At 45.8% G+C, this 24,853-nt stretch overlaps 1 protein-coding gene across 7 annotated transcripts in view; it reads right to left on the minus strand.

Moving 5' to 3' along the window:
* Positions 1–24,853, minus strand: part of mllt10 (MLLT10 histone lysine methyltransferase DOT1L cofactor) — a 102,098-nt gene that overhangs the window by 39,026 nt on the left and 38,219 nt on the right. For 4 of the 7 annotated variants that reach the window (XM_063207358.1, XM_063207361.1, XM_063207364.1 and 1 more), the window contains 6 exons: positions 24,170–24,259; positions 20,133–20,237; positions 16,650–16,748; positions 14,858–15,215; positions 5,577–6,026; positions 3,815–4,159 (listed from right to left, as the gene is read on the minus strand). In XM_063207358.1, the coding sequence (XP_063063428.1) occupies positions 3,815–4,159; positions 5,577–6,026; positions 14,858–15,215; positions 16,650–16,748; positions 20,133–20,237; positions 24,170–24,259 (1,447 nt within the window). The remainder of the gene's footprint in view (positions 1–3,814; positions 4,160–5,576; positions 6,027–14,857; positions 15,216–16,649; positions 16,749–20,132; positions 20,238–24,169; positions 24,260–24,853) is intronic. The other 3 variants (XM_063207359.1, XM_063207362.1, XM_063207363.1) reach the window with 3 other exon arrangements.

Raw genomic sequence — 24,853 nt, forward strand, 5'->3', positions numbered from 1 at the left:
AGGGGGGAGTTAGCCGGTGTAGTGTGTGTGTGCGTGTGTGTGTGTGTTCGCACGTTTATACCCAGGGGAGTTTTTGTACATGTCTAGCATGTAAGCAGGTGTGTTTGTGTGTGCGTGAATGTGCGGGTGTTTGTTTATAAGAAAGAAAGAAAAACCGAATGCATATATGCATTGTACATTCACAAGTGGTGTGTGTGTGTGTGTGTGTGTGTGTGTGTGTGTGTGTGTGTGTGTGTGTGTGTGTGTGTGTGTGTGTGTGTGTGTGTGTGTGTGTGTGTGTGTGTGTGTGTGTACACTCGGGAATACCTAAAAGCGGCTTGTTTGTAAGCCCAGGGAAGAGATTTATTTTTGTGTGTCTGGTTCTTAGTAAGTCCGTTTTGATTTTGATTGTGTCGACTATGCGTTTGTGTGCGCACCAACATGAATGTTCCCCAACTCTCTCTCTCTCTCTCTCTCTCTCTCTTTCTCTCTGTGTGTGTGGAGAATAGAGCCAGTAGGGGTCAAAGCGTTTCTAAAGAGCAGCTAGTGGCTCTAAGTGCAGTTGGCTGACTCCTGCGTGTCTCCCTGCCAAGGGGCCAGCCAAGAGGAGCAAATAGAACCTCCACTAATTGCCTGTTAGCCCCCCCACTACACACCAGTACACCACCTCCCCTTAGACCTGCTACTGGGGCACCACACCACCGCCAAACCACATCAGCCCTTCATATGTTATATTAGTTTATTAGGTGCCATCACCCCTGTAGTCTTCCTCTAGGCCACTATACCACCATCACACCAGCTCCCCTTAGACCTGCTACTAGAGCACCACACTACCAGTAAACCCTCTACCACCACACCACCTCCCCTTAGCTCTACACCACCTCCCCTTAGCCCTACACCACCTCCCCTTAGCCCTACAGCACCTCCCCTTAGCCCTACAGCACCTCCCCTTAGCCCTACAGCACCTCCCCTTAGCCCTACAGCACCTCCCCTTAGCTCTACACCACCTCCCCTTAGCTCTACACCACCTCCCCTTAGCACCACACCACCTCCCCTACACCACCTCCCCTTAGCTCTACACCACCTCCCCTTAGCCCTACACCACCTCCCCTTAGCTCTACACCACCTCCCCTTAGCCCTACACCACCTCCCCTTAGCTCTACACCACCTCTCCTCAGCCCTACAGCACCTCTCCATCACTACACTACATCATCACTCTAGTTCTCTACCACTACGCTACCTCCCCTTAGCCCAAAGCAATTCTCAACTTACTGCCCTCTCAAAGACAATCTGCAAAAATAAACCCCACCACCTCACACACAAATACACACACACAGTTCCCTCCCAGCACAGGACATCTACATCACCACCATCTTAGCCCCAAACACCAAACCCAGAACAATTCTCAACTTACTGACCCTCTTAAAGACTTCTGGAAAAGTATAAGCCACCACCACCACCAGTAACAAACAAACAAACAAGCGCACGCGCACACGCACACACACCCATATGACAGCTATGAGACGGCTCCACGCTGCACTTTAGCCCTAACGACGAGGCCCCAGCACCCCCCAAGCAAACAGCTCACGGCCCCATGGGGCGTAATGCGACACCAGATGGGGCGCACATGAAGTGGAGCGGTCACAAATAAATAAATAAAGAAATCTTATAACTACAGCCACTAATTGTGTAACGAGCTAACTAAATGACTGGCAGATTAACTAACTGGCTAGGTAAGTGATTAAAATAAAATGAAAAACATCAAATCTAACAAACATCAGGGCTCTATGGCCGCAATATGACACAAGGTGAGGTATACGTGAAGGAGGGACAATTTCCACAGGGAGACACAACTAACTACCTAAGAAGCCATTTACACATATATGGATATTTTTGCAATGGTTTTGGCTCGCATTTACATGTTAACAGAGTTCTAGAAAGCGCATTTAAAAACGGTTTAAAAATATCCCATTTGGGGAGCTAAAACAGACCTGTCACAATGAAGTTTTTACTTTCATTCACATGCTGTTTTCACACGTAAATGGATAAAAATGTATTATAATATATATAAAATATATACGCATACATGTAACCAGCACCCAAGTAAAACATTAAATAACCAAGTTATTAACTATACCCAACTAATCAATTAACTCAATAAACTAACAGAAAACATCAGAACACTTCCTCCAAAAGAAGGATTTGGGATAGGATGGGCTTTCAATCCGATGAGACCTAATGACACAAACACGTGAAAGGTGACGAGAGCCAGGGCAACGCAAGTACATGAATTTGTATGGAGTCGCTGGTGACAGATTTGGGCAACATGAGACGATTTGAGCAACTTCAGTGACAGTTCGCAGTTGAATATTATGCTAATGAGCAAACATTAATGATGATGCGACAACTGCAGCAGCCAATTGGAATATCGTAATGCATTCTGCTTTTCGCAGTCATGGGTGAGCGGTTAGGGCGTCAGACTTGCATCCCAGAGGTTGTCGGTTCGACTCCCGACCCGCCAGTTGCTGGGGAGAGTAATCAACCAGTGCTCTCCCCCATCCTCCTCCATGACTGAGGTACCCTGAGCATGGTACCGTCCCACGCACTGCTCCCCATGGGGCGCCACTGAGGGCTGCCCCCTTGCACGGGTGAGGCATAAATGCAATTTCGTTGTGTGCCGTGTGCAGTGTTCACTTGTGTGCTGTGGAGTGCTGTGTCACAATGACAATGGGAGTTGGAGTTTCCCAATGGGCTTTCGCTTTTGCTACTCTGTCGCTTTTATCGATTATGCCGCTCTTGCTATGAAAACAGTCCAACGCCTCTTTGTGGCTTTAAAAAGCTCTCTTCTGGTGTGTTTGCGTGCTAATAGATTTGATTTCTGAGCACTGGCAGGTCACATTCACCTGGACCCACACGGACACAAAATAATCAAACAAAAACACAGGTGCATGCACACAAAAGAGCACGTCATGGAAAAGATGAATCTGATCAGAGCTGGAAACGAGGATCTTGATTTGAGTGGCAGAGCGAGCAAACCTGATGGATCTGATTTCTACAGTGCTGAGTGAGTTCCATCTGGCCTCAATCACTCTCACCATGTCTCCTCTGTAGCTCTCTCTCAGTGCTTTCTCTTTCTCTCTCCCTCTCTCCCTCTCTCTCTCCATCTATCTATCTATCTAATGGACGCTGCTTTGGCCATCAGGCAAGGCCAATTACACATGTGCCTTACAGCCGCAACGGGGAATTGCGGCCCGTTTTGAGAGCGTCTTTTCCCCGAATTGCATGCCTGCTTAACATGTGAGTGAGGAGGGCAGCATTGCGCTTGTGAATGTGTGTGTGTGTGTGTGTGTGTGTGTGTGTGTGTGTGTGTGTGTGTGTGTGTGTGTGTGTGTGTGTGTGTGTGTGTGTGTGTGTGTGTGTGTGTGTGTGTGTGTGTGTGTGTGTGTATTTGTGAGTGTCTTGTTTGTGTGTGTGCATGTCTGTGTTTTTGAGTGTGTGTATACTATATGGGTCTTTGCGAGGTGGTGTGTGTACGTGGCTCCATGGCGTTTTTGTAGTAGCAGATGTGAGCATGGTGCAACGACAGCTAATGCCACTATTCTTTTCACTATTTTCCAGTATTACTATTATTTTTTACTGGATTATTTAAGAGCCATACCCATTGCTTGTACATTACTAACTTACTAAATTACTACTAAATTGCTCCTAAAAAAAAAAAACATTGACCCATGTATGTGTACGCCTGTGAGGTTATGTGTGTATATGTACAGACGTTGTATGTGTGTGTATGTCTGTGTGTGTGTATGGCTGTGTGTGTGTGTGTGCTGAAACCCACCTGGTCCGCTTGCCACAGAGCCAACCCCCAGGCCCTGCAGACTCCCGTTCCTGAGTAGAGACACCGACCTCTGGACGCCCAGCCCCTCCCCCACACCCATGCCACCACCTGCACCGCCTCCGTTACTGCTCCCCCTGGGGGCCAGGAGGTTGCCTGACAGCGCTGAGGAGGGAGGGGTGGGGCCAGAGGAGGAAGAGGAGGGGCCAGAGGGCGGGGTTCCATGTTCCGAGGCATCGGCCATCTTGGGTTCTGGAGGGGGTGGTGGCGTGGTGGCGCTGAAGCACGGCCCGTAGCGGTTACGCCAGTTCCCACGCTTCTTCTTACCCTTCACCATCTCCTCACCTGCTGGGGGGTGGTTCGTTAATTTAAGTTTCTTTTTTTTTTAAACTGTGATGTTTTTTACTAACTATTTGGTTGGTGCTGGCTCGAGATACTATACTGCCAATTGAAATCAAAATATCAAAATAGATACAATGAACACATTTTCAAAAACAACAATCACACAAATATTTGTTGTTGTTTTTCTTTTTTTAACATCAATAAATACCGTATTTTTTGGACTATATGTCGCTCCGGAGTTTAAGTCGCAACGGCCCAAAAATGCATTTTGAAGATGAAAAAAACATATATACGTCGCACCGGACTAATCGTCGCACATTTTTGAAAGGTTATTCTATCCATGGAATCTATGTTGTGATAACTGGCGCATGGTAAGCTGCTGCTCAAAGACGGCATTGTTTTAAACCAGCATCTGAAGCAGTGGCAACGCATTCAGAGGTGGTGGTAATGCACCAACTAAGATGGTTTGCCAACTGCCATAAAACCACAAAAAGAAAAAGAGGAAGAAACAGTGATAACGCGCCATGTTGCCCTGTAGTCAGAACAACATTCAATTTTCGGCTTTGTTTTGCGTTTGGACCGTGGGAGGGTTCGAGGCAACTTGTTCCGTCTCCAGAGCATACCTTTCTTTACCCCCTTTTCTGAGACTTCAGCCCATGACGGTATCAAAGGTGAGGGGGATTTCATCCATGTTGTGTAGCCTATGGTAGTGTCACGTTGTGCTCGTTTGTCAGAAACTCGCGGAAATGACCGATTTTCACCTGGAAGTCGGCTGACAGTCTTTAATAACACAGACGCTCGTTCTCGGATAGAGAGGAGATTGCGTTGCATAGCGCAAATAAATCCACGAGAGGGGATTGCATTGCATAACGCGATACATCCACGAGCTCCCTGACTTCCGCAAAAGTCCTATTCATTTCTTTGGCAATGTCATGGAGTCCGTAACAAGACCGTTGACTCGCAGCGCGCGCGTTGTTCAAGAACACATTTGTCCTGTATTCATCAGCACTTTTCCTCCGCTTTTCTCCAGTCCCCAAACAGTTTTCCATTGCATCCAAACTTTCGTTCAGCTGCCCTATTGCCATTTTCGGCTGCATATTTAATTACTTTCAGCTTGAACTCAGCAGTAGGCTATATTAACTTCTTTTGGGTGGTAGGCTATATTTCTATTCAGTCGTCATTGTAAATGCTATTTTTTGTTGTGGTAGCCTAAGTTGTAACATTTTTTCTATCAGTGGTATTAAGCAACACAACATAGGCCTAGTTGCGCACATAGTGCTCTCCCGTGGAGAAAAAAAAACATATATATGTCGCACCAGAGTATATGTCGCATGTCCAGCCAAACCATGAAAAAAAGTGCGACTTGTAGTCCGGAAAATACGGTAGTCAAAAAGTCCAAAACCTTTAAAGGTGCTTTCCTCACCTGTTGCCGTGGTCCCCGTTGCCGAGGGCTGCGAGCGCTTGAAGCCGGCAGCGGAGGCGGTGGCAGCCGAGGCCAGGGCACCCAGGTCTCCAGGGGGCCCGTGAACACTCTCAAAATGCTTCCCGCCGCCCAGCGCTGACGACGAAGATGACGAGGAGGAGGTGGAGGAGGAGGTGACGGTAGCGCCGGCCGGGAGGGAGATCATGGTGCCGAAGGTGCCCAGGGAGACGCCGCCACCCTCCGAGGGCGCCGCACTCTCCCTCTCGGACTTGGCCAGGCGGGCGAAGGTGGTGGGGGCGCTGTAGGAGGAGTCCCCCCCGGCCGCGCGCATGGCTGCCTCGGAGAAGCTCTGGAAGTCGGCTGGGGGCTGCACCACAGAACTGGTGGAGGAGGAGGAAGAGGAAGAGGAAGAGGAGGCGGAGGTCTTGATACTCGTGCTGCCCATAAGACCTGGAACACACAGAGTAGAGCAGGGAAAGAAACTTAGAAACATTATTTGAGATTTAGCTGACGCTTTTATCCAAAGTGATATACAGGGTATTGGTTACAGTCTCTGGAGCAATGTGGTGTTAGGTGCCCTGCTCAAGAGCACTTCAGCCATGGATGGAGGTGGAGGGAGAGGTCAGGAGGGATTCAAACCTACAGTACATCGAACACATTGAAAGACCAATTTCCTAACCACTAGGCCACAGCATTCAGGATAGGGTAGGGAAAGCAACTTTGAATCATTGTATCCAAGTATGCATCGCGAGAGACTATAAAAATAGTAGAGGAGCGATATGTCAATATGAGATATGTGAAGATTCTCAGCCATCCAGCTCATCTTAGTCAAAGGAGTTTCACTGTAGTTACAGAGTTTCTTTTGGGAGGAAAGAGCAGGCCAAAAGTATTAGAAACATACCATGGAAGCTATAGATACCATGGATATATTCCTCCAGGGGACTGAAACACAGTAGAAGTAGAGCATGTTTTATTAATCCCGAGGGAAATTAAAAGTTTTGGAGTAAAGAAAACAAAGAAGGCACAAAACGGCCTGAACTAGTGGCTGAGAAAACACATGGAAATTGTATTGGAATGCTGAAGGAATTGCCTCATCCTGAAACTATGGTTTGAAATATTTTTTCCGCTTTTTTGTTTATACTATCACAATATAGTTGGCAATTTAAGAAGATTATGAAAAAACAAGATTTTTGTCTGTGGGACTGAACAGCTGCATCTATAAAACATCCAACCTTCGGCTATTTAAGAAACAAAAAAAAACAACAAAATGTTTTAAAACAGTTTTTTTACATAGTTAATTCAAAACACAGAGGTTTCTGCTCCTTATTAAGCGGACAAGATAAGACCAACACGAGGAGCCGAGATCCAGTGTCATGTTCGCACATGCATACCGACTGCACTTGGGGGCTCGCCGTACTTCCGAGGAGGTTTAGGGACAAACGTATGGTCAAAGGACTAAATACATACCACGCGATAGAGAAGGGGGGAAGGTAGTTGTTAGGCTACCCTGTCCCCCTTCAAGCCCCTCACAGCTGTGGAACCCTACAACCACAGGCAGCTGGTGAGATTAACCACACAATCACTTACACACACATGGCCGCTAATGGCTTTGGCCAGGCACGGAACAAAGCCATCTGAAAGGGCCCCATCCTCAACACATAGTACAATGTAATGGGGACCGATTCTGGGCCTCCTCTCTCCCTGGGCCTGGATTAACTGTCCTGTTTGCCACCCCTATCAGCTTACCTGCACTCATGTGCACGCGCACATGCATGCGATGCGCATGCGCACGCGCGCGCACGCATGTGCACGCGCATGTGCACGCGCACGCACACGCGCACGCACACGCACACGCACCTCCGCCCAGTGGCCCGGGGTCTCGGCACCACATCATAGATACCAAGTGGGAGTCACGGGAGGACCCTAATCCCAGCAGGTTTGCACCTCTCAACAAACTGATATCTTAGAATGCAGTGTGTGTGTGTGTGTGTGTGTGTGTGTGTGTGTGTGTGTGTGTGTGTGTGTGTGTGTGTGTGTGTGTGTGAGTGTGTGAGTGTGTGAGAGAGAGAGAGAGAGAGAGAGAGAGAGAGAGAGAGAGAGAGAGAGAGAGAGAGAGAGTGAGTGAGTGAGTGAGTGAGTGAGTGAGAGCGAGTCACAGCGAGAACGCGTGAGCACTGCAACCTTTTAGATGGGCTGCAGCATCTATCCAAATTCACCTTTAACAGCAGTGACAATTCTGTTTATTTTAATGGGCTCAATTCCCACATACTGCATGTTGCTGCTGCTGCTGCCACTGTATTTGAACTTGCGCAAGCACGAAGAAGACGCCGTGGCCATAGGAAGAAGCCTTGGCGCCATCAGCATGGCGGCGGCAGCGGGAGGAAGAGGCCAGGGAGTCTCAGGCCTGTGCTGGGTAGTGTGTGTGTGTGTATGTGTGTGTGTGTGTGTGTATGCGTTGATGTGCAGACATCCATCAGCTGGTTCAGTCTGCGAGAGAGAAAGAAAGACAGAGTGCAGGCCTCTATAAAGCTGCCTGACCCAAATACAGCCTTCTCCATCACTGCCTCCCCTCAGGCAAAGCAAGCCAGGCAGCCAGGCACACGGCCCGCAACAGGCAGGCAGGCCGGCAGACGGGCAGCCGTATGGAGGACGGCTTCTTGGTAACCATGCCACAGCTACCTAGCGTGTTTTAACAGCTGTGGCCAGGGGAGCCACTGGGGCTCTGCTTCCCAATTTTATTCCCCCTAAAGTACTCTACCCCCAAACCCAAACCCTACACACACAGGCAGGCACAGGCACACACACAGGCACATGGCGCACACACACTTGTCCTCTCGTCTGCTCCTTTGCTCCTCCTCCTCGTCCTGTCCTTTGCCTGTTCTAGTCAGAGACTCAACCCGGAGAGACAGCAGTAGCTGGGCTTAAGGGGACTATTGCGGCCGGACAAGTCGCAGCAGACAGTAAAGTAAGAACACAGGGTCTCTCTTTTAAAACAATATATCCTTCTTTCTTCTTTTCCTCTTCGGTCGACGACTCTTTGAATAAAGACTAGGTGAATGTGCATGCACCCAAGTGCTTTCGTTCTCTGATTCAAGTACATTTCTGTCCGATTGAGACAAAATCATCCTCTTCAGTGTCCAAATTCACTCATAAATGCATTTAAAATATTGTTGTTCATGGAAATATGAGGTTAGAAGTTCTAGAGTATCTCGCCCAGAAGATGAGTTCTGAATTTATCTTCTTACACCTTGCTGTCCGAGCGCAGAGATAAAGACATGAGTGCTTTCCTTATCTCTCCAGTGTGGTACTCAGGGGGAGTTCTAGGGGCGATACGACAGGGCCATAGAATGTGGCAGCACCAGCAAGGGGGGAGGCACCATGGCAAAATGCCGCGTCTGATGACATCGCGAAGATCACAAAGTAGCGCTTTTAACTTAAGTTATTTCACTATTGCAATAATAACATGATATTAGCGTTTTTATCAGCAGATTTTGTGATTGTTGTTGCTGGAGGTGGGGCCAGGTTTTGGGGGCACGGGAGGGGGCGTTGTCTGGGCCGCCAATCACTGGTGGGTACTCCTCAATGCTCTTCATTTCACACTCTCTTCAATTGCTCCCCATCATCTCTCCAGTTCAGTTCCAATGTCAGCAGCTTCATTACACAACACCAGCTGCTGTGCTGTCACCAATCTCACTGACACCGCATCACATGTCCCTTAGACTGAGAACCGAGATCAAATAGTGTTTGTGTTCTGTGTTTGTGTCTGCGATCTAATAAGCATTTTTTTTATCACTGCTGTGAATAGGTAAATAACAGGCCCAAAGTGCAAAGCCGCGAGATTTCTCTCTGTCGCGCTCTCTCAGCCCTTTGCATTAAGTTAAACACACAGTTTTAGCACTCGCTATCGTGAATCTAATCCTTTTCAACTGTCATTTCATCTTCTCAGTATCGCATTGATTACTCCCAAATCACATCTGCAGTTCCTATCTATGTCACCAGGTTTCATTACCTACACTAGACCGGCTGTTGCACTGCCCCACCAAACCCTCTGGACACAGACTCAGGTGTCCAAGCACCTAGGACCAAATTATTTCTGTTGCTACTGGTTTTATTATTGTAAACAAGGCCCTTTATTACTTTCTAAGCAGAGCTGTTGTCCTGGGTCACTAAACATTAAGGACATGACACCAGGTGTCTTACAAACACTGCATCTACTGCACTGGACAGTGGAATCATTATTGTTGTTTTATTATTATTATTATTATTATTATTTTATTATTATTATTATTATTATTATTATAGTAAGCAAGGCTCTTTATTCCTATTATATTACATAATAATATATTATATTATATTATTATTATATTACGTTGTGTTATACTATATTATTGTAAACAAGGCCCGTTATTTGTATGACTGCTGCATTGTGAAGTGTTGCCATATCTCATGGTAATGGCATCAGGTGTTCCGGCACCTCTGAGAACTAAAGGACATACGCAAAATAATAAACATGCTCCCATGGCAGAGGAAGACCTAGACCAAGTCAATAAACAATAATAAAATGTATTTGTGTAGCTCAATTCATACAAGATGCCGATCAAACCATGACAGTTTCAATGACTTGGAGATGCTTAAGATAATAAAATGAGATCATTCCAATCCTATTCAGAATGCCCCATAGAGATCAATGGGTTACTGAGCTGGGACAAGACAGTGTTATTGAACTGGAGAGACTGGTTGCTTCCCTCCATAAAAACGGAGTAATTCGGGACAGGAATGCTTGGCATTATGACAGGACCACTAAAAAATCTTTGGAGTGAAGAGTCCGCAAATCCTTAGAGGTGCACTGTGTAATATTAAGACTTAAAACTCTACATACATGAAAAGGCGGATCTTCTCCATGTCTGCCATTTTGAATTTCCAGAAATAGCTATGTTTAGCTGCATGACTTACTGTACTTTGGTCATACTAGCAAATGTTAGTTTATTATTTAGTACATATTCACAAAAAGATCAAATTTGGGAATAGTCAGCAGTTTCAATGAGCAGCATAGTTGCAATCTATGCAAATAGATATTTTTAAATGGATTTAAAATGTGAGGACTCCTCACTCCAAAACTTCAGCAAGCCAGGACCACTACATCGTCAAGCAAAGTAAAGTCAAAGCCTGCATGGTCGCCAATCTGCTCCTGTCATATAAACCCAAAAGAGCTGTAGTGCTGTAGATGCCAATCCTTGATCCAGAGCTTCCCATTAAGGGCTATTTCTCTGGCCTGTGTGCACTTAACAAAGGTGATTTGCCTATCTAGTGCAGGGATATCAAACTCAAATTCACAGGGGGCCAAAATCAAAATCATTTTGTAGTACATATTGCACAATTACCTTTTTGTTTTTTTCGGTAGTCTTTATTTCCCTCCCCCAACTATTACCTGTGTTATATGTGTCTTCAAATGCCCATGTGGGCATTATGTGTGTGTATTTATATACTAAGCTACTTGAAGCCTTAATTTCCCCCTGGGGATCAATAACGTTTCTCTACACGATATAAATGGCGTATGTGGGCCAACTGTAATACATATTTGAAATGATCTTGCAGGCCAAAGGTGGTCAGCTCTTTCAGTAAATGGTGGCTATACAGAAGGGGTTTCAGATTCTGAAACTGGGATTGAAGCCTCTGGTAATGTAGCAGTAAGAAGCGCATTAAGATATGCACTTATGAGTTTGTGTTTGTGTGTGTGTGTCTAAGAGAGAGAGAGAGAGTTTTAGAGGTTAAAAGTTTAAGAGTAACACGCCCGTGAGGTGCAGCAGGACCGGCTCAGATAGCCATCAGTGATAATCCATCTCTACAGGCCTCTGCTTAGGCCACTATACACTACTCTACTACTACTACTACTGGCACAGTAACATTCTTGTCTTTTCTCCATCTATACACATCTCCCTCACTCCATCCTTCTCTCTGATTCATCATTCCACCCTCTCTTCTATCGTTCCTATCTTCTATCTCTCCACTTTTCTATCAATCCTTTGTCCCCTCCCTCCCCCTTTTAGATCCATTTCTACAGGCCTCTGTCCAGCATTCTCTCTCTCTCTCTCTCTCTCTCTCTCTCTCTCTCTCTCTCTCTCTCTCTCTTCTCTCTCCTCTCTCTCTCTCTCTCTCTCTCTCTCTCTCTCTCTCTCTCTCTCTCTCTCTCTCTCTCTCTCTCTCTCTCTCTCTCTCTCTCTCGAAAGCTGTGCATACCTCCATCAACTACATGACAACACTGTTGTACAGTAAGATTCTTCCCACCCCCTCAGCGCTGCTCAACTCAGCCTCATTCATGCCAGACCCCTGTGTGTACGGTATGAGTGAGCTGTATATACTATGTCTATGCTGTGTGTGTGTGTACTGCATGTGTGTGCTGTGCATACTATGTCTGTGTGTCTCTATGTGTGTATTATCCATGTGAGCGCCACACGGCTCCAGAGTCCAGACCCCCTCCATTTAGTTCATGAGTGATTGTGCTGTGTGTGTGTGTGTGTGTGTGTGTGTGTGTGTGTGTGTGTGTGTGTGTGTGTGTGTGTGTGTACGTATTTGGTGCCTGTGTGTTTGTGTCCCTGTGTGCCTGCGAGCGCGTGTGCGTGCGTGCGCAAGTGTCTGTGTCTGGAGTGCAGGCCCCTTCTTTCAGCTCATGAGCGATTAGAGCCGCCATCCCCAGACATGACCTCTGCTCACAGGCGTCCGGCAGAGGGGCCCAGGGATGAGGCGTGTGTGTGTGTGTGTGTGTGTGTGTGTGTGTGTGTGTGTGTGTGTGTGTGTGTGTGTGTGTGTGTGTGCGTGCGTGCGTGCGCATGCATGTGTTTGTGCAAAAAAAAGTGTATTTCGAGCGTCTCAGGGTGGCAAGAGAGGATTGTGAGGTGTGTGTGTGTATGTGTGTGTGTGTGTGTGTGTGTGTGTGTGTGTGTGTGTGTGTGTGTGTGTGTGTGTGTGTGTGTGTGTGTGTGTGTGTGTGCGTGTGCGTGTGCAAGGAGGCCACTCCCATCAACATGGTGATGGCACCGCACTACACCATAAAAGCACATGGCTCTTTTGAAAAGAGAGGGATGCAAAGAAATAAAAGGGCGATAGAGAGGCAGACAGAGAAAGAAAGGAATGACAGAGTAGAGTGACAAAAAGAACAAAAGAAAGAAAGACGGAAAGAAAGAAAGAAAGAAAGAAAGAAAGAAAGAAAGAAAGAAAGAAAGAACGAAAGACAGAAAGAAAGAAAAGAAAGAAAGAGAAGATCTATAGAGTAGAGATGGGGGAGTTTAAGATGAAGAACAGCGTGCCTCTGATGCTTCATAAGGGCCTCTCTATATGAATCCTCAGAGGAGCCCACAGAGTGCCACACTGTGATGCCTCTACTCCTCCCGGATGAAAAAAAAAAGAAAATGAATGAAGAAAGAAAAGAAAGAAAGAGTAGATTACGGCGGCGGCGGCAGCAGCCAGTCAGACGACCGGCTTATCTACGCCACACGCTGCCCTCGGCCGCCTGGACATCATCCAGACCTGTCACAACGCAGCGGGGGGAGGAGGGAGGGAGAGAAGGGGGGGAATATACAGAAATGCTGTATATAAGGAAGAAGGAGAGAGAGCACCATAGAGAAACAGAGGTGGAGAGAGGGACATGGTCCACAGCTGTCACTGAGCCCTCAGACTTGATTGGCACAACGCTAACATTTTGCATAATAAACAGGAAATTCACAGGTTAACAGCTAACATAATTCCATAAATTGGTTAATAGATTAATTTGTTGTGAAGTTCTAGCAATATTAGCAGAAATGCTTTATGTAAAATCTAACAATATTATTGGACAAAAATATGAGGAATATGAGGGGGTGTGGGGTCAGGGCAGGGGACAATATTCTTGGGTCCAAAAGGGGCGGGTGGCAGCAGAAAAAGTTTGGGAAGCACTGCAGTAGTGCGTGGAAGAAAGAAAGGAGTGGAAGGAGAGATACATATGGGAGTGGGAGACATCAGCCAGAGAAGAGAAGAGCTGTCACAACACTACAGCCCTCTGCAGCCAGCACTGAGACCTCAATCACCACAACACTCACACTGCTGGAGGAGGAGGGGGGGAAGAGGAGGAGGAGGGAGGGAGGGAGAGAGAGGGAGAGAGAGAGAGAGAGAGAGAGAGAGAGAGAGAGAGAGAGAGAGAGAGAGAGAGAGAGAGAGAGAGAGAGAGAGAGAGAGAGAGAGAGAACTAGAGAGAGAGAAATGCAGTATGTATGGAAGAGGGAGATGGTCCAGGCCTATCACAACACTACTCCTCAGCCATTACAACACACCAGCTCTCCACCCTCAACTTCCACCATGGCCTTCAGGAACTAATGTTAGAGGGGATGGAGGAATGGAAGAAAGGATAGTGATGGGAAAATGGAAGTGGTGGAGAGAAATAATGGAGACATGGAGATAGAGGGAGGGATAAACAGAGGGAGGAAAGGATGGACAGAGATGAGCGGAGAGATAGATAGAGAGAGGGAGAGGGGGAGACATAGGAAGAGAGAGAGAGAGGAAGAGATGGAGAAATGGAAAGAGACAAGATGACAAAAGGGAGGGAAGCTTGATGATCCATACATTTAAGTGTTCTGCCACTTTCTTTCAGGAACAATGCATCAGGATTTATTTTTCACCACAACATGCGGTTACGAAGAATCACAAGCGCTGAATAACAACGAATGATAACAACCGCCATTCTGGCAGTTAAATTACAGAGACAACGGCTACAGCATTAGCGGAGAGGCATTGCGAGGTTCAATTGTGGATGCGTAACGAAGAGGCATTTTAGCAGCCGGCCAGCCATTTGGGCCCTACATCAAGGGAAAGCAGTAACCACAGCCTAGGGGCAACAAGAAACCAATTCATTCCATAGCCGCCATACATGACACACACTGTCTCACGCACTGGGACAGTGAGAGACAGGGAATCACAAAGGAGTGTATAATGTGAACAGACTACATAAAAATTCTGAAACTGAAATATGAAAATTTGGACGGCTATACCGCAGCGAGTCCTTAGAAGAAGTTGGGCTGATTGTTTGATTGTAGGGCTCCTTCAATATGAAGTCAAATTAAATATAGGCCTTTAATTTTACTCTGATAAGTATGACAAACAGCAAAATTCACCACTTTCATCATCCGGCCTGCAGCATTGTCCCCATGTCCAATCCACTACTATGATTAAAAATCAACATTTGCCCTAATGCACCACAAAATAATCTCTGGAATTTTGCCACTAAATTGTGGCCAGGTACGTACTGTACTCACTCTGCTGGAAGGGGCTGCACGACGACGTGGAGGAGGTGGCAGCAGTGGTAACCACGGCAACCAGCGGCTTCCCCGTGGCCGACTTCCTGCCTCTCTGAGGTGCGCAGTGGCTGTTGGCCTTCTTGCTCTTGTTGCCCTCGGCAACCTTCGCCTCCGCCGTGCTGCCGCTGTCCTTGGCCCCGCCTCCGACAGCGCTGGACCCGCCTCCCGAGTGTGCCGACACTTCCTGGAAGTTGGCGGTGGTGAAGCGCGCTCCGCTGGCATCGTCCAGGCGTTTCTGCGCAGCAGTAGACATGGAGGAGATCGAACCACCACCACCACCGCCACTACCGCTGCTACTGCTGCTACTGTTGAAGCTCTGGTGGACGAACAAAAGCAATGTCACTTCATGCATCTATTTAAAGTTCTTTATTTTAGTTCATATGTTAATCCAGCAGTCAGAGTGATGGGTGCTAACTAGGGCTGCACGATTATGGAAAAAAATCATGATCATTTGGGTCAAAATCGGAATCACGATTACTAATCATCATGATTATTGATTTTTTGCTGAATTTTTTTTGAAGTTATACCGAAATGAAATATAATCAGGAATGAATTATATACGGGATGAACAAAATAAAACTGAATCGTAATAATTATGTAAGAGGCAATAGTGTGAAACGTAGGTGGACAGATTTTTGTCCAGAAACACGAGCCTGTCAGTATGTTCTGACTTCAAGGACGCTCAAAGGCAGATCACTATTGCCACGATTAAATCCTGACTGAAATCCCAATTTCATATCACGATTGAATCGCGATTTTCCATTATCTTCAATTAATTGGGCAGGCCTAGTGCTAACACACTGCATGCTCATGTGGCCTGTGCCTGTGCCGTCAGGGCACTGATGTTTAGTGCGTAGCGCATACAGTGCACAGGGGTCTGTAGTGCATACAGTGCACTGAGGTCTTTAGTGCATAGTGTCGAGGGAAAGTTTGGACTTTCAGTGCACTGGATTTTCAGCACCCTGCGCACTGAAACAAAGTACCCAAAGTGCACAAGTACGCCATTTGAGACAGAGCAGCTGTCTAAATGAAGGCTGAATAAATGCCCAAAACAAATAAAACTAGAAATGCAATCAAGGAGTGCAGACCTCCGCCAAGGAAGCTGTTTTATAGAACATTTGACTATGTTACACCCTATTTTTTTTTAAGTATTTCTGCCTTGTTTTTGTGGAGTTGTGGAGAACCTGGAATGTCAAAATTCGCATATCCCGCGATACTCATGAACGGCGTGACGCTTACCATGTGCGTTACGTCCATTTGTGGGGGAAAACAACCATGCAAGTCAATTGGTGATGTTGGGGTTTAATAAACGAAAGATACGGACCTGTAGACTAGCGTTGTTCATGCGCAGCATGCCGAAAACCTGTTGTGTTGCCAGCTGTTCAAATAATAGAGCCAACCAGCCGTGGCCAAAGCATGGACTGTGTTCATTTAGACAAGCCGATGTAGCATGTAAGTTGATGAGACATTCGGTTTGTTTTCACCCATAATTTACACACCGCAAATTAACGAGCAAAGTACCCAGATGGCCGTTCATGAGTATTGTTAAGAATCTCTGAAAAATAATTCCTGGATCTGCATCATGATCCGAATCACCACCAAAATGTAATCACTTGTTCCTTTTGTAATTTCCAAGAACTCTAAAACAAATTTTCATCCAAATCCGTTCATGACTTTTTGAGTTACTTGATGACAGACAAACCAAGGCGACCAAAAACATAAATGGTTAAAAGAGTGGGTAGGCCCTTACCTTCTCCGAGGAGACCATGTGGTGTGGGGGCATGAGTGGCGGTGAGAGCTCCATCGACTTTTTGTGCTTTGGTTTGTGACGGTCACGTTCTTTATGTTTCTGTAAGGTCAACAACAACAACAACCAGAGACAAAATCATTAGCAATGAGAAACCATCCAGGGTTTCTATTCTTAACATCAAAGTAGAGACATTGTATCTGTATTCAAATGAAATGTAGAGTTAATGGCAGAGAATGTTTTAATTCCCAGCTTTGATCATTGTCTCAGTTTGGGGTCAATATGTCAACATGTTTATCCATCTACCTATATATGGGTCAATGACGTTTTTGGGGCTCAGACGTCAGGTGGTACCACCACGCTAATGCCAAAAAACTAATAAGTAATTGGAGTTAATGTACAGCAATGGATTCTTCTTAGGTGATCCACTAAAAAAACAAAAAAACATTTAATCCATACAATAATGGCATTAACTGTGGTTGCACCATCCAGGCGCTACTAAAACGTCATTGATGTCTATATTGTCCACCCCACAGCGCGTGGGACCAACATACCCAGCAGCACCTACAAACTGTAGATATCCCAGTATCTGCATGAGCACTGGGCTGCCACTGCCAATTAACAGCAAGAGTTTGCTTTCCTTAATGAACTGCGAGAAATCATTCGCCATGCAGCTGAACGTGACAGCCCAGCTCCATGAAACCCGCTCTCCAACCCCCAATTCCCCCACTACAGCCCGCCAGCATTCCCACAGCTGGATGTGAACGCTCCCTCCACCATCCTCCCACACTCTACTTCTGATCCCCCCGGCTTGACCATCAGCGTCCCGCCATCAGCCACAGCTCAATTTACACCACTGGATTCCAGTGACAGCCACAGCCACAGCCACAGCCCAACCACCGCCTCATCAGGGGGATGAGGCAGGATGGGTAAAAGATGTAGGGGGTAAAGGGTGAGAGTGGCGTGAACAAATTTACACCTTGCGCTCCAATCGAACACCTCCGCACCTCCACCACCCATCCCCCTCCCCCTTAACCATTAGCCCCCCACACCCCCAACTCCCACCTCCTCTTCCCCATCTCTGATCTTTGGACGAGAGCTGCGAAATTATGCAGTGAGTGGTGATCCTTCAAGACATACGCACGCACATGTGCAAGCACGCGCATGCACACACACACACCTGCGATGCTGCTATTTACACATTTCTAGGGCGGTTGTGTGTGTCATGCCAGGCCATGTCATAGCAAGCCTCGTCAATACTATCCAATCCAATTCAAGTCAGGCCAACAGGGTTACTCATGGGGTGTGTGTGTGTGTGTGTGTGTGTGTGTGTGTGTGTGTGTGTGTGTGTGTGTGTGTGTGTGTGTGTGTGTGTGTGTGTGTGTGTGTGTGTGTGTGTGTGTTGGGGGGGGGGGGGAATTGGGAGTCTGAGTGTCTGTGTCTGTGTGTGAGAGAGAGCCTGAGAATGTATTTGTTTGTGCATGTACGTGCGTGTTTGTACACTGTATATGCGTGGGTGTGATTCCTTTCTCACCATCAGCCCACTTGTCCTGTCAGCCATAATCAAGAACTATGGCAGCGGGCCTGATAACAGTTTGCCCTCATTTCCTCTGCTAAACATAGGCCACTACGGCTTCTATGAGGGAGACTGAGTGTGTGTGAGAGAGTGTGTGTGAGTGTGTGAGTGTGTGAGTGAGTGTGTGTGTGTGTGTGTGTGTGTGTGTGTGTGTGTGTGTGTGTGTGTGTGTGTGTGTGTGTGTGTGTGTGTGTGTGTGTGTGTGTGTGTGTGTGTGTGTGTGTGTGTGTGTGTGTGTGTGTGTGTGTGTGTGTGTGTGTAAGAGAGATATGTCAGGAGAGTGGAAGGGGAGCGATACATGTTTATTTTGAGAGTTTATATTCAAGGACGGTTGACAATAAAACAATAAATATATTTTAACGGATGCCTCGGACGCATAGGTCTCAGCAAACAAGGGTTCCTCGACGGACCAGTTTTTGATTAACTACATATATAGGAATACTAAATTTATAGGATTTTCTTTTTTTTAAGAAACTCAAACAAATTTGGTTAGGAGCCCATGGTGAGAAGCCTTGCTCTAAAGGCACCACGGAGAGCACCCCACCTGCCACATGTGGCTCTGCCCTGCCGTGTTTACATGCTGACAGCCCACTGGGGGCTGGCCCCCCTCAATAAGACCAGAGGGGCTCAGTGGGCATTTGGTGTATTTATTTATTTTATATACCCGCTGAATAAACAAACTCGAATGATTGACTCAGGGGATTAATATGACATGCTTACAATAGCAACACATACCATGCACAGACCTTAAATAAATAAATAAATAGATAGGTAGATAAATAAATAAATAAATCCCTGACCACCAGCGCAAACACAAAAGACCCTGTAATAGGCAAGGTCTTAAAGATCCTTACAATAGGAAAGGTCTTGATGTCAGGTAGAATACGCCTAGAAATTGAGGGAAAGGACCACGCATACTTTAAGTCTTTGTGCAAAGAGGCTTTTAATTTACGGAGGCTGCTAGCCTTCGGTCGCTGGACCGTTCGCATCAGGCAGAGTAGAATAGGCCGGCCCTGAAAGACAAGGGGCTTTTTCTAAGTGCAGACGTGGTTCATGTTTTTATCCCCAGAGGTGGGGCAGGAGTAGGAATGCCGTCCTTCCTAATTAACATTCCTGCATCGGAGTGATGATGGACGGATAGACGGCCGGATTGTCGGCTAGTGAGGGTGGGTGGATGGTGGGTTGAGCTTAGGTCCCTGCCTACCCCCGTTTTGTTTACCCATAATACCACTGAAAACAGACTGGTCATACAGGCTGTGTGTTACCAATCATTGCTCCCGAAACAGGAATTAAAAGAATTACATTTTATTTAGTGGTGACACTAGAAGGGTGTGCAGAAAGATGGATTGTCAGCGAGCACAGGCGGGGGGTGTTGATCTTGTCTAACCCCTGCTTCCACTTTGTTTACTCATAACACCACTGGCCAAACTATGTGATGCTAGTCATCACTCCAAAAACACAACAACAACAAAAATGAAATTGTATTTTATTTACGGAGTGGTCACACTCAGGGCTTAAAATTAACACCAGTCAGCTGGCCAAATGTTGGCCACTTTGACCCATTTAGTGAGTGCGTGTTTGGCTAGTAAGATTAATATCTACTAGCCATTTTCGACTGGTGATGAAAAAAATGTAGTTTAGAGCCCTGGTCACATTTAAAGCACGAGACGATGGATTGTCGGTAAGTGTTGAGTGGAGGGGTGGGCTGATCTTGTTTCCATTTTATTTTCTCATAATACCCCTGAAAACACACTGGCCATACGGGCGCTGGCCAGATGAAAGGAATAAAAGAATAAGAATTATTCAGAAATGGTGAAAGAATAAAGACAATCCAAAAAAGGATAAAATCAGTACAGAAGATTATTCAAAATATATGGGGTGTGGTGGCTCTGTGAGTTAAGTTGCCATACCATTATGCCGGCGACCAGGGTTCGATTCATACCCGAGGTCTGTTGCCGATCCTTCCCCTCTCTCTCTCCCATTCTTTTCCTGTCACTCTCTCTCACTGTCCTGTCCTGAATAAAGACATAAAAGCACAAACCACATCCTCAAAAAACATAAACAATAAACCAGCACATTTAGGTTCACAAGTGTGGATTGATGCTACACTTTATTGGATTTTATCGATGACCGCACATCACTGGCAACCAGACACCAAATGAAACTTTATTCTTTGTAGCCTCATACTGCAGATGGACCTGTCGACAGGTCTATTCACCCTTTGTTGGAAACACTCAACTACATCATAACAACATTGCTATGACATTGCTGGGAGTCTTAGGTAAGCGATTAAGACTTGGTCATTTCGGTGACAATAAGGTTACAGAGGCCCTGTGTTAATGCCTTCAGGAAAAAAAGTTTGTTATTAATTGGTCACAGCAGAAGGACAGAAGACGATTCAGATAGTGAGAAATGATGTGGCATCTCTGCTTCCCCATCCCAGCTCTGTTTATCAACAATCCCCATCAAAAACTCACGCACGTCCTTTTGTGCCGGCTGCAGGATCAAAATGTAAAGTTCAATGTAAGGCAAAGATGATCCACACACCGATGAGCTCTCTTTTAATCGATGATTTTAAAATGGATCAAAAGGAAGCTCATTGGTGTGCGGTCCACCCTTGCCTTACACTGGATATCAACAATAACTCTGGGCCAGCCATAGAAGTCATGCTGTCCATCATCCAAGAAAATAAAAAAAGCTAAAAGGAGTTTTATTGAGAGGCAGCACCAAATAAATAATTTGTGATCATTTAGCATCAAAATAAAAGATGCCTTTCGCTAAGCATAGATGAACAGCAACTTGAGGCTGAATAGATGAATTGTTTGTGTGTGTGTGTGTGTGTGTGTGTGTGTGTGTGTGTGTGTGTGTGTGCGTGTGCGTGTGCGTGTGCGTGTGTTTCCTTCTCTTGCCCTCTCCACTCCCATCCCATCCCTGTTGTTCATGACGGCCTGGCCAGCAGCTAGATGGGGCCGCACAAATGGGACGAGGATAATTACCCTGATTCATCAATGCCTGCAGCAGGTTGGTGAATTTGGGGGGGGGGGATCTTTTTAAAAGCCACAGCGAGCAAGCGTGGAGAGCACAGAGACTGCTTTCCCAAATCACTCGCTTGTTCGTTTGTACGCTCACTGAATAGCTAGAGGCCACATAAGATTAACATTCCACTTGCCAAAAAAATAAAAATAAATAAAAAAAATATCAAGAAAGACAAAAAATACAAGTAAAAAATAATGAATAGAAAACACAGATGATGGCAAGCCATTTAAACTTTAAAGTGCCTGGCAAGGCCACACAGTTGATCAAATTTGCCGATACGTAAATGGAGTAAATACGAGTAGAAGGAGCTCACAGACTTTTTGGAGTAGGATGACTGAGGAGGAAGAGAGAGAGAGAGAGAGAGAGAGAGAGAGAGAGAGAGAGAGAGAGAGAGAGAGAGAGAGAGAGAGAGAGAGATGACTGAGGAGGGAGAGTGGGTGGTGGAGGGGGAGGCCTATTGTTGTGTGGCTCCGGGGTTTGAAATTAGCTCGGAATACATCTAAGCTCAGTGACCCCTGGCTCTTGGGAAAGCAAGGCTGGTGTTTGTGTGGAGAGAGAGAGAGAGAGAGAGAGAGAGAGAGAGAGAGAGAGAGAGAGAGAGAGAGAGAGAGAGAGATGGGAGGGGGATGGGGGAACCTTTGCGGATGCAAATGAATGGCACCAACAATAGGCAGGGCAGCAGGGACAACCCAGGCCCGTCTAGCCCCTTATCCAACCAGAGTACTTTCAGAGGACAGACACACACACACACACCAGCACATGCACCCACACACACACACACGCACCAGCACATGCACCCACACACACACACATGCACACAAATTCAACCACACCCCTATCCACCCACCAAATACCTCGACCATGCTTGAAAAAGAGGTAAAATATGTTGATCTTCACGAGCGTCCGTATTTCACGATTTGGCAACACTTTAACACAGGGTTCACATGTTAGTCCCTGATACATGCCCAACAGTCTGTAGAAGTGACTTCACAAATTCACTTATTTCTTCTTTGTTGCCAGTAAGGCCTTTATTGTTGATATAATAGTAATAACAGCATTGCCGGTCCTTGAATTTGCGTAACACGTCTCATATGTAACTTCTACAGACAGCTTGCCACTAGTACATGCCTAATAATTAATAAAATAATAATAATTAATAAAACACGTGCAGAACCCTATTCTTAAGTCTTACCCTGTGAATTTTTTTTCTCAACAACAAACAAGAGGGGGGCTGACACTAGCACCCAGACTCCTACAGTCACACAATACATATTTTAACCGTTCACAAAAAAATAAGTGATATTTGGGTTTCAGGTGAAATGTCGTGATGAAACAAAAAATTGCCTTGCACAAATCCTCATCTTCCACCTAATCTTAAGTACAGAGGCACAGTAGTTCATAATTTGCACTAACTAACTTTCAACTAATTTGCTTTTTGACCCTCTTTACCAAAAGACAAAATTCACAAAAATGTGAACTGAATCCTGTAAAGTGTATTTCAGAGTTAAGGAATTGCACGTTTCAAATTATCACATAAGGAAAAACACTTTTAAATTACCCAGACTTAAATTCTCTTATAGAGATTGCATCATCGATGATTTAGGATAAAGATAAAGAATTTCAACTACATTCTAAAAAACCGTCATGCTCACATCTGTCATTTAATGAGAAAAATGTCAAACAAAACAATGCAGAATTCAATAGCTTTTGTTGTTGTGTGAAAAAAATCTGAAAGAGCATCACAGAAGTGTCTGAATGGGTGGCGAGACCAGACCAATTTCGCAATACAGCAGATGACATGGATGGCATTTCAGGCGACATATATGGAGGTAGAAAAAAATGCTATCATAGCCAATAGCAGATTGCTACGAACACAGGCACAAAAGAAAATGAAAATAAAAAATAAATTAATTAAAAATTGATGTGACCGTATGACATGCACTTTTCACACACATCTCATCCTATGAAGTGTACATCTCAAATCTAATAGCCATTTCTTCTACCAAACCCAATGATAAAATCAGCAGGTCCACAAACATGTGGAGGTATAGATTATATTCTCATGTGGACAAATGATTATCCAGCACATGTAGCAGTAATACTTCACGCTGTGCTAGCATTTCTTAATTGAATTGGATAAAAAAGGTGGAATGAGGTTGATTTGTGGGGCAATGCATGACGCTCAATATAGCAAAGCCGAGGTACATGTTGAGCAAATTGCTGGAACGAAAGAGCGCTCTACCTATACATACAGTGCACATACACACGCTCACAAAGGCTTAAAAGGTGTGACAGATTGCTCTTCTTGGGTCTGCTGCCATCTTGTCAAGAACTATATGCAGCAACACCAGAAATACCAATATGTGGGCATGAGACGCAGACAGTCTTGGCTCTTGGATAGTCTTGGCAGTTTTAAAACAGCCCGCAAGAAGTACGCAAACCACCATCAACTAAACTACAGTGGTAAGCAGGTGGTGGGAAAGTGTAACTTGTCTAGCTTGTGGGTTCTGGTCTTTCCTGAGTACACTTCATAGTGAGTGTGTGAAGAAAGCGCACACCCCCGTTTGAGCGCGCGTGAAGAGGAGGAGCAGGGGGAGGAGGAAGGGAGGGAGGAGTGGAGGAGAAGGAAGGGAGGAGAACTGGAGAGATGGGGAGGGAGGAAGGAGTAGAGGAGGAGGAGGTGGAGGATTAAGAGGAGGAGGAGGAGGAGGAGGAGGAGGAGGAGGAGGAGGAGGAGGAAGGGATGAGGAAGAGGAGGGAGGAGGAGGAGCGATGGGGAGAAGAGGAGGAGATGAAGGGAGCATGAAGAGGAGGAGAGGGAGGGAGGAAAGGAGGGGGAGTAGGAGGAGTGGAGGGAGGGAGGGAGCAGTTGAGGAGGAGGAGTGGAGGTGGGGAGGGGAAGCTGCCTTACCTTTGAGTCCTGGTCATGGTGCTTATCCTCAGACTGAGAGGAGGAATGGCTTAAGCTTTGGGCCCTACTACCGCGGCCTTTGCTCCTCCTCTAGAAGGTGAAAGAGGAACCTCGCGTTACTACAGAACCCAAAAATGCCAAAAAGAAAAGAAAAAAAATAAAGAAAAAGAAAAAATATCTACCGGTACCTCCTGCCAAAAAGAGAAAAAGTGAAAAAAAATGAGAACAAGTTTCTGTTATTCTGGAAACGGCTACACTATGGAGACAATGTCAAATAAGTTGATTTTTTTTAATAGTCACAACAGGTTTAAACAAAATGGGCAAAATTGACAAGGACAAAATTATTACCCCCCTGCTCATTCATGGTCAATACGGTGCCGTGTATGAACCAAAACTGACGACGGGCTATATATTTTTTTAAATGCCTGGACAATATAACAGACAGTGCCATGACAACAATGCTGTTTAAAAACAGGAAGAGACTGAAAGAGGAAATGCAGCTCTGTATGCACCTCTCAATGCTGTATGTAGATTAACTGCTGAAAATGAGAAAAAATGGGTTCATTTTACCAGGAAAATACTGGCCTTCATATATATTTGAAAATAAATATATCAAAATCCATCCTGTCAAAACAGAAGGAACATTTGTCAACATCTACACTGGTGTACTGTTCAAATCCGTTG

The sequence above is a fragment of the Engraulis encrasicolus genome, chromosome 9 (assembly GCF_034702125.1).
Source record: "Engraulis encrasicolus isolate BLACKSEA-1 chromosome 9, IST_EnEncr_1.0, whole genome shotgun sequence".
In the NCBI taxonomy this organism is placed as follows: domain Eukaryota; kingdom Metazoa; phylum Chordata; class Actinopteri; order Clupeiformes; family Engraulidae; genus Engraulis; species Engraulis encrasicolus.